At 41.8% G+C, this 10904-nt stretch overlaps 1 protein-coding gene across 3 annotated transcripts in view; it reads right to left on the bottom strand.

Moving 5' to 3' along the window:
• The window catches only part of CHCHD3 (coiled-coil-helix-coiled-coil-helix domain containing 3), a 277263-nt gene that overhangs the window by 5086 nt on the left and 261273 nt on the right, over window positions 1-10904 (bottom strand). For all 3 annotated transcript variants that reach the window (XM_032869054.1, XM_032869047.1, XM_032869058.1), the window contains one exon: window positions 6663-6798. In XM_032869054.1, coding sequence (XP_032724945.1) covers window positions 6663-6798 — 136 coding nt within the window. The remainder of the gene's footprint in view (window positions 1-6662; window positions 6799-10904) is intronic.

Below are 10904 nucleotides of genomic sequence, written 5' to 3'. Positions count from 1 at the left end.
TATATATATATATATATATATATATATATATATATATGTAAAGATACTATCCAGAGTGCTTGTCTCTGAGCTCCCTCAGCATCTTGCCGAGATTTCAAAAGCCCCAATAAAGCTGAATATGTAAGCAGGAGGATTTATGGGGAAGAACTGAAATGGGAGTATGTCTGGGTGCACCTGAGTTTTTCCCAAGGAGGGACATGATAAGTAGGGAGAGTAGAAGACAAGGGAGTGGTGAAGACACAATGAGGAGACGGTAAGACAGAAGCAAAAGTAACCAATAAATTCAATTTAAGAGGAGCACAAAGAAAGCTTGGCCTGTGCACCAAGCACTACTCCAGATCACCTGAAAATCTGATTAGCTTCCTTCCCGTGTTCTCACTCGGGCTCTCCCTGGCCAGCCAGGGCTGTTCTCTATTTGCCCTGCTTTATGCCTGGACCTGGTTTCATACCTTCCCCGACAAGTGCTCTGTGTAATATTCAAATTAAGTTACAAGTAATTAACTGCTTACACAACTTGCTGCATTAACAGACCAAACACGAACACACTGCAGCTCTAACTCTTGAAGGATAAGCACTAGGAAAGAAATGCCTGTGAAGAAAAAGGAGTCTATTACCATCGTAATATTTCTTCTCTTAAACACGAATTTTAAAAAAAGAGAAAATGTCATAGAGCGACTATTACTCCCAGAAAGTGGTTTTGAGGATTCCCTGTGACAGAAGAGAAGGATAAAGCACGTAAAGTTTGGAATTCGGTTTGCTTTGATGGGACTCCAAGTCCAAAGGGCCACCCCACCGAAGGACGGGAGATCTTAGATGACCCATGTGTCATCCAGAGTATGAGCAGCCCAGCTGGGCCATTAATAAACGTCATTAAGGGATGAGGATAAAGAAGCCTCTGAACACAGCAAAAACATGCTCCCACAGGTCTTCCCAGAACATTAACCTTCTTGATTTATCTCTGTGCTCCCTGAAGGTGGGCGTCTATGGACATCAGAAGCAAATGCGTAAAGAGGGGGTCCCTGGGGTGCGTGGGTGGGAGCAGGGTGACTGAGCAGGCAGAGCCAAGAGAGGGTTAGTGCCGGTGGCGAGCCGGCCAGGGGACCGTGCTACCTTGCTTCAGTGCCTCCTTCCTCCCTTCTGGCCACGAAAACCAGATGTGGCTCCTCACCCAAGGGTACCTCGTTTCAAAGGAGGCAGCAGGAGGGGAAGAAAATACTTCTTTCTGAGGGGCTCCCACCCTCTGTCCAAGACCTCTTCAGATTTGTTCCTGAGGCTGAACTAGGAACTAGTTTTTAGGGTCGGTCTGATGCGACCTCTGCCAGATGGCTCAGGCCCGAGAAGCAGTGATAGGTAGTGGCAGGTTCCCAACTCCCGAAAGAGGGAAAACAGAGACTTAGCAGGGCCTCTGAAAGATTGAAGACCTCTAATCCAGATCAGGCCAATGAGCTCTAGAGTATGTCTGTCAAACTCTTGTGCACAGTTACTTGGGGAATTTGCTGAAAGTTCAGATGTCCAGGTCTAACCTCAGACCTTCTGAACCATAATACCCAGGGATGGGGCCAGATGTTTAAATATCCTCCTCGGCTGATTCTGATGTCTCCCCAACCTGGAGACCTGGTATTACAGAAAACAGGACGCTGGGTTTGGCACCAGGAATGGGCTATTCTGGTCTGGACTCTGTCCCATAATTTGTGAGTGCAAATATTTCCAGGTGAGAAGATGAGATTAGGTCACATGACCTCTGAGGTCTGTCTAGCTCTAACAGCCCATGACTCTACTCAATCATTTGGACCTAAGTGTAATTCATCTGAAAATAATGATAAAATACAGCTTGCTTTGGCTCTGGGTTTTTCTTTCAAGAACGCTGATTTCGAAAGCAACAGAGACTCCTATGATTTTAGACCTTCTTCATGCTCAGAAAACAGGGAGTTATTTGAGCCCTGGTCTAACACAAACCCAGGTCACAGGGGAGATACAAAGCACTGTCCTTAAGAAGGCTTATGCTTCCTGCCGTGGGAAATGCCTCCATATGCCCTGATCTTAATTCAGGATTTCTATTTTGGGAGGTAACCCAAGGACTGGAAGTGTCATTTCCATTTTGGAAAGGAAGAACTGGTTGCACTAGCATTGGGCTGAAGTAACTTCATATTAAGATCTAGCCTCATTTACTGGGGTCTTGACCTCATGCTCTCCACTACCATGGGGTGCCTTTCTGATCTCCCCAATGATACCAGCAGGAAGCATAGGTCTAAGGTAGCCACTAACTCGCTTACAAGATGTCCTCATTTCCATCCTTCCTTCAGTTGATCTGCTTACTTGGCTACTGACCCACTGCCCATTTGTTGATTTAAACTTCTGCATTGGTTTATCTTCTCCTGTCTGGCCTCCACCATCTGACTCCAGGCTCCACACCAACCTCTGTCCTTTGGCATCTCCTGGGTCTGGTCCTTGTTTTAGTCCCAGGCTTTCCTTAGCTCTTCTGACCTGGCTTCCTGCTCTGTCTCCACACTCCCTTACCACTCACGATCCACGTGGATAGGTGAAAGCCACTGCAGAGCAGAGGAGCCTAGGGCTGGCTAGAGGTAAACAGCCTACATTTTCTGGTGGAGTGTATTAGCTGGCAGGCTATGTTTGCCAGGCAATGCTGAGACAGCTTTTTTCAGTACACTGCCTTTGGAGAAACTGTTTTTACCCCCTCCTAGTTCATTCTGCCACTTTGGCTTCCCCGGGGCTGTCAGGAGCATCAGCTTCAAGGAAAGAATAGATAGCTGTGGGAGGCCAGGCAACATGCAGGAAAATCAGAAGTACAAGTTTAAGGCCGAAAGAAAAATCTAAGAGGCAGAGGCACACATGCTGGGGGTCCCCAAGGCAGGGGTGCTGCCTATACCAAACAGACACGTCTCTTGACTGAAATGTGCTCCTGGATATGTGTTCCTGTGCACACAAACTCTTGCTCTCCATGCATGTTAGTAGAATTAATCCCACAGCATCACAGCTGGAAGGCCCTCAAAGATCACCTAGTTCAAAGCCATAATTCAGCAAAGAAGAAACCGAAGCCCAGGTCACCATGACTAGCCTGGAATATTACCTACAGTATTTCCCATAAACTCTACCTTCCAGGGAACACAGAATGTTTGCCCAGAGTCCAGCCAGCTTCTGTATCATTCTGTCAGCAACAGGCTTGGGGAAAGAGCTGGAATGCTTCGAACCGCCCCCTAAGCATGTGACTCCCCCCAACAGCCCCACCCTACTGCAAGCAGCCAGATATTGCAAGAAAGTATCAGAGCAGTGGGGTGTCCAGGGAAACGGAGCAATACAGAGCCGAGAGGGGACCTTTCTCTATTCTCTCCCCACCGTTTGATGAAAGAAAACTTGGGTACTTTTTTGGTCCACTAGCAGCAAATATCCCAAGCTTCCCATTTCTTTCCCACCTTCTGTGGTCCCCTATAAGGCAGGTGAACCAAGTCTGAATAGGAATCAGGTTATCAGGGTAAGAACAGGTAATGCAACCGTGGGGAGTGTATAGAAAGCCAAGAAGGTAAGCAGATCGGAGAAATAAAAGACACAGCCTATCAGTCGATGTCGTGTTTCATTTTTGAAAGCCGTACCTCATATAGCTAGCCAATAGTTTTTAAGTCTTAGAAATAATAATTACAGCAATTTATTATCTCTTTGCCCTTATGAAGAACATATAACTTAATATACTGGAAGTAACAGCAAAAATGTCTCACATCAACCCAGGAGGAATTGTTTAAGAATAGCTGAAGGAAGACTGATGTGGGTAAATGGATGGAGAAAGGAAAAACAGAGCTAAGGAATATCTGGAAATTTTCTGATCAGTAAAATGTATTAGTCTATAGAACGGGCCTCAAGGGAACTGGTGAAAGCCCAATCTTGTGAATTACTTAAAAGTGGAGTGGATCTGGTTCTTGGAATTATTCCAAGGGGAAAACTCTTGCACTGTGCCGGAAATGGACAATATGACCTAATGGGTTGTTGCCATGTTGACTATTTTCCACATTAGCATGTCTGGGTGGTTCTTTGGATTTAACAAGGGAACACAGAAGGGGAGCTGACCCGTTGGGATCACTATATTGCAGAAGACCCTTCTAGCAAGGGGCAGAATCGGGGGTCACAAGGTTAGAAAACTTCACACTGAGAAACAGGGAAATGTGGCATGAGAAGAAAGTGCTCAGGAAATGCTGATATCAAGCCCCTGTGGCCTTAAAATAGGGCACCTTTTTGCTGGGCTACACCTTTGTCCATGGCCTTTATAATCCCACCTATCTGTTACCTTCAGTCTCCAATACTTCATTTGATATTCATATTTTTCTCTTCACTTCATCAACATCGTTGACATTTTCTCTCAACGCCTTATTTCTGTATTAGCGGATAATGGTTGTCCCTTCTCACACCCAGCTCAAAAACCAAACACCATTTTTATTGTTTTTGTTTTTATGGTAAGGTGTATCTTGGTTTACTTGTTACATTTACAGTCATGACTTTTCCTGGGTTTCAAGTCTCTCAACTGTAAAACCGTGAGATAAAACCGTCTCTATTTACATCTCAGGTTGTCATAAAAATAAGCAAGAGAATGGATGTGAAATCACCTGGAAATCTAAAGTACTATAGAAATATAAGGTATCATTGCTTCTTTTTTCTTGCCCTTTATAATGTTGCCCATCTTAGGATAAAAATACTTTGTGGACAGCTATCTTTGTATTTTTACCTGTGTTATATGCTCCCTGAATATAAGAGTTGTGAAAACAACAGATACCTCAAAACACACTTGCTGGAAAGGATATTAAATTATGTTGCAGGGTGGGGGAAGGGATCTCTTGGACTCACTAGAAATAACTTGGTGCTTTGAGATAATCTGTTTAGTTGTTTCAACATGAAATAACACAACGGAGGAAAGAAGGAAAAAATAAGATTTACTGAATACTTTATATAAATGTAATCCCCACAACACTGGGGATAACATCACCCCAATTCACAGATGAGAAAAATCAATGCCCAAGGTCACAGAGTTGGTAAAAGACAAAGCTTCAATACAAACCCAGATCTGCCCAATGTGAACTCCCTACAGCACTGTGTGGCATATATGTTGTCACAAAGTAACTTTGTTTTATTCTATAAATATATGCCATTGATCCCACGAGGCAAGGTACAAACAATTCAACACAACCCAGAGAGGCGGGGGGGGGGGGGGGAGTCGAAACTCCATCCACCCTTGCAGGTGCCACTTTGATAATGTTACAAATCACACCATGCAAATAGGCATGTTAGTCAGATGCTAGCGAAGAAACATACACTTTGTCACAGCCGTTCTTTGCACTAACTACTACCCCCACCTCGATGTGGCACTAAGATCAAGTTAGGAAAATCCATGGGTCAACCTGCAGGTCCCAGGCGCTTCAGTTAGTATCACTATTAAAGGTTCGGGCTTGTTAAGAGCATATAAGAAGCTGTCTTTGACAAATAAAATGTAGTAACTTAACATTAGCAACATTACTTCTAACAAAGACCTTTAAAGAAAAGAATCCCGGGCATGCTACTAGGAGTTACACAGTTGGAGCTACAAGCAAGGAACAGAAGCAAGCCTCAAGTCACTAGGCTTTTAAGGAAAATACAGGCTTTTAATAAATCTTGATTATATTTTTTCTACTAATGCTGATGTTACTTTCCAGCTATCCAGACAATACCAACCCTCCCATAAATATCAGAAATTTACAGAGTGTTAGAAATTTACACTAAGTGGTTTTATTGTAACTACAGCAAACTAGACTGCAGAAAGGCATGCTGTGTAACTCAAACACTAGATTTAGTTGGGTTAGAAGGTCAACTGTAGGGAGTTTGTGAGCAGAAAGAATCAAGGTTTCTAATAATTTCTGTCTGTCAGAGCAACCTACATCCAACTGTTAAATCAGTTAAATGATAGGCAATTACGTGACCTGCCAGAATTGATAATTTGCTTCAGAGTTTAACATTAGCTTTCTAAAGCACATGAATTACAGAAAACAAATGTCCCGTGAACACTGAATTATTCTGGAATGGAGGGGGCGAGTCAAGAGAAGGGTATGGCTGAGGTACATAAAAGCGATGGAAAGTGTTGCCTAAATCCCATCTCTGACCTCCCTTTCCCTGCCCAATCCGGTGGGCTCTCCCAACCGGTAGAAGATTGAATGGTGCTTGAAAGGTGGCTTCTTGTTTTAGCTTTTTGTCTTTTGTGTTCCTAAACCAGGCTCTCTGCATGACTACTTGCTGCTTATAGACTCAAAGCTGCCGGCCCCTTACCTTGCATCCTTCCTTTTTGCTGGCTTTGAGTACTGGCCCAGAAATATAGGGCAATGACCTTGAGGTCACAGTTATTATAAAGGACAAAGGTTCAATGCAACTGGAAAAAATATTGTTTTAGTAGGAATCGTCTTTCCTACAAGTGAATGAGCTAAACATAAGGTGAACATGGGTTCTTCCCACAACCGCCAAGATGGAAGTCGATTACTAACTAATGGACTCGTTATGGCAATTCTTGATGATGACGACTAGTTTGGTTTATAAAGCTCTTCCATACACATTAACCTATTCAGTCCTTATCACTGCCCTATGATGCTGGGCTCACTTCCTTCTGGTGCCCCATTTAACCTGGCTGGCACACCCACCTGTTTGGCCTGATTAACACAGCGCATGTACTGGTCAGCCAGAGCAGAGCAGCTGAGGGTCTGCTGGGTGTTCTGGCGGTAACACTGGAGAATTTTGGCCTGCAGATCAGCACAGACAGGATGAAATTCATACCGCCTAAAAACAAGAACAGGAACCAGTGAGACAAACAGTCTTCGATCAGAATGAAGATTAAGGCTACAGAGTATAGGAAACATTAAATAAGATACGTATGTTACAAGTGCAGGAAAAAAGTTTCTAAAAATGATTCCTATGACATTCGTTCCAATAATCAATACCACCACGAACCTCTCCCGACACTGTAACGCTCCCAGCCAAACCTATACCTCCATCAGCTGAATGGTGCCAATACTCTTCAGCCCAGTCAGCCAAATCAGAAACCTGAGAGCCCCAACTTCTCCCTTCCATGCCCATATCCAGACGGTCGCAAAGTTCAAGATAATACAGTCTTAGTCTGGTCCTCTTTCTCTACATTCACTATCATGACATTAATTAAAAATCACTTGTATCCTGGAATTAGCCAATGCCCTCTAAACTAATCTGTCTCTTAGCTTTTGCCCCTCTCCTCCTGCCTTCCAGAAGGTTCTTGCTAACACATATGTATAACTAAGACCATATCTCTCTCTACTGCTTTCTAAATAAAATGCAAGGTCAACAGGCAAGCACTTCTGGATCAGGTTTCCATCTGCTCTTTAGCTTTCATTCCCCACATGACTGTGGCCTGACCAAACCACTTTCAGGGTTTGATCCACACACATCCCTCCAGGTCTTTGCTCATGCTGCTCTTGATCTTGGACATGCTCTGCACCCAGACTCCCACCCAGTCCTATACCTCTGGAAAATAACTACTCGTCTTTCAGTATTTGAGGTAAGTACTAAAGTGTGTAACCTTCTCTAGACAGCTTCACTAGCTATCCATTGAGGGTCGAGTCTACTACTCCATTGGTGACCCCAATGACCCTGGATTAGCTTCTTCTACCACTTTTTTCACCTTCCACTTAATACTGACACCACCATAGTCTGGTGTAATTTACTAGCTTATAGCTACTAGGAGGCAAATGCCAAGAAGTAAGGACTGTCTTAGCTTCTTTGTGACCTCACCTATGGATATGGATACCTCTTACAGAAGTCATGCAATAAACTACTGAGAATACAAATGGGTGGAGAAAAAACATTTTTAAATTTTCTGGGCTAAAATTTCACTAATTATACTTACAAATCTCAGATTTTAGTTAGATTTGCTTTCAGTAAATATGCAGTACCAAACATAAATGTCTCTGAAAATCTTAAAATACACACTTGAAAAATGATAACAAAATCAACCAAATGAATTATACCAATGAAAGGGAAATATTCTTTTTAAGATGGTAGAGGAACTTGAATTATAAGGACTAAAAATACATGGAAAAATACATAATATTATCACTTTTAATCTAGGAATTCATATTTTTTTCAAATTAGTTTTGTTTAGTACAAAAAGCTTCCAGTCTTTCGTATCAGTTCTTTTTTTGCAATTTAAATTTTTTATTTCTATCGTAATCTTGAAATAGCATTATTTTATATTAAATGGGTTCTTAAAAAAACCTCTAGAGAATACAGGGGGAATATTTCTCATCAATAAGGAAAACCCCTGGGTGATGATTTGTCTCATTACTTTTATCCAACATACTAAACTAATATATATTTTGCTAGTACAGAAAACTGAAATGCAAACCGTGTTACTGGTCCCTGAGGGAATTTACTTCTTCCTACCACCTGAGGAAAGTAGACATATAGGGGAAAAAAAAATAATAATCCCACAAATTTTACACAACACTGCTTTTACTTTTTCATTCATTACCTTACTGCTCTGCCAAATACGTGAGAACAGAATTTATATCCAAATCCCTGGAGTTTCCATTCTCTCTAAGATTTCAAAGTTTGTATGTCTATGAATTCTTTTTGGACATGGATTTCCCTAATCCCCTACCATGAACATCAGCATCTGAAGGGAGTCGGCCGTGCTTCGGAATGCAGAAACACAGACACCACAAACTGACTGATTATAGCAAGACACATCTGGATAAATACTGAATAAAATATAATTAAGCATTAGGTCAGCGGAACCTAGAAAATACATGACTAACGTCCAAGATTGTTCATGGGAAAACAGGGTTATGTTCTATCCTAGGGCTGAGGACCATGATTCTTCTATCATATCTTGGGTTTAAAAGCAAAGGAAGGAGGATGGGGAAGGAAGATGAGAACAATCCCGACCTTCTCTTCAGATCTTCCCCATTAACATATAAGAAAAGATCGTAAAGAATTGAGCTTCCACATGATACACATCATAAAGAAGAGGGTGGTTTTTTTCTTTTGAAAAACTATTTGTGATGGAATAATTCATCCAATACTATGAACTCCTTAGAAAGTGGTAATTTAAGTTGTATATTAACATTTATCGAGTTGAGCTGTTAGTCATGTAAGTTAATGTCCATGAGTTATTTATGATCTGAAATGTGTCAAAATATACTTTTATCACCACAAATCAATACTGCTCACTTCCAGGGTCCTTGATTTCCTATCTGGTAGTCTGGTCTATGAGACACACACACACACACACACCCCTGCTGAAATCCTTTTTGTATACATTTCAATGTGTATTGACGATTAGATAGTAGAAAGGGGGGAAACGGGTGGAAATCAGCATAATTGTCTCCCAGTTGCTGGAGTAGACTCTGGTAACATTCTTCTTGGATTAATCTGTAAGGGCAAAGCTCTGCCTCCGTATTGATCGGCAATGCTTGTTATGCTGCTCTAATGCACTGTTTTCACTCTGGGAAAATGCTAAATGAGATTACTGTCCACCATTAGAAGCCCATAAAACACAAGCCATGGCACCTTCCATTCAGGAAAAGGTTTAAAGGCATTTCCAATATGCATTATGGTAAGCCCTCCATACAGCCACCCAGTCAACAATTGATTTCTATTGACCGATTTCCTTCCTGCTGATGGAAAAAGCCACTACTAGGCAAAAATAACAAAAGGGCAGAATTTCAAGATACTGAAGAAGGAAAATTAAATCTTAGCTGCAAGAGACACTTAAACAATTTAACTTCTTTGCAGGAAAGTAAGATTAAAAAAGGCAATGGTGAATGAGAAATGTTAAGACAAAAGACGAAATAGAAGTCTGGAAAACTCGAAACGGTAATATAGAAGAGAAAAACAGTAATCCAAAAACATACTTGGCAAAAAGGAATTTGTGGAATAAAGTCGGTACTTGAAAATATACATTGATCACAAACAACAGAAAGCCCAGTTTTGCTGTCACTTGAAATGACTAGGGATTCTGAGGGGTCCCACCACATATCCTTATGCCCCTCTTCACTTTCCTTTTCCTTTCTGGACTCTACACTTTGTTCCCTTCCTCCTCCCTCACTCCCACAAGCACCAGCAGATGCCTTTGCCCTTCCTACCCCACCCCACAGTGGCACTGAGGACCACAGGGGTTGATGACGATATTCGGCGAGAGAAATGGAAAGCCAAAGACTTGAACAGAGAATAAAATCACTCCTGGCAAGGCTTTCTGTAGCTAGTGAAACCATCTTTGCTAATGTTTAAGCCTAAATATTCACTTAAAAGGCAGCGAAGAAAATAGATCTAAGTATTTTGCTCATTATACTGACAGGGCCACCGCAGAAACTTTGGGGGGGAAAAAGCCCAGAAAAGAATACAGAAATACATTTGGGCTGTTTCTAATTTTTCAGTGCTTAAAATAACACGGTGATGGATATAAATTGTTACTGTTGTCTCTGATTCTTTCCTAGTGATAATTTCTTGTAAGTTGAATTAAGGGTCAAAGACAAATAAAAACATTTTGGCAAAACGGAAGCCGAGATAAGCAGTGTTCAACTCTCCTCTTCAGACTTGGTGACACCCTGACACTTGGCCATCTGTTTTTGAGCTCTCTGCAGGTTTCACTGCTGCTTTCCCCACTTTCATGTCTGAGAAACTTCTTTTGATGTGGGTCTGAGCTTTATATTTCGAGGAAACTACTTACCCATCTTTTTAGATCTTCTAATATAAACAGCAAGGATAATAAGGTAAACTTCAGAGAAGGAAAAAAAAAATATGGAGACAGCTCTCCTCATGCCAGTTTCCACCAGAAGGCTAAAGAAGTCATGTAATGACAATCAGCAGCCACAAATTCCTAATGCTCTCAGGAACACAGAAATCATTCACTG

Source organism: Lontra canadensis, unplaced genomic scaffold (genome assembly GCF_010015895.1).
Source record: "Lontra canadensis isolate GAN:19392208 unplaced genomic scaffold, GSC_riverotter_1.0 scaffold2, whole genome shotgun sequence".
Lineage (NCBI taxonomy): Eukaryota > Metazoa > Chordata > Mammalia > Carnivora > Mustelidae > Lontra > Lontra canadensis.
The sequence above is the reverse complement of the archived record's forward strand: the minus strand, read 5'-3'. Positions and strand labels throughout refer to the sequence as shown.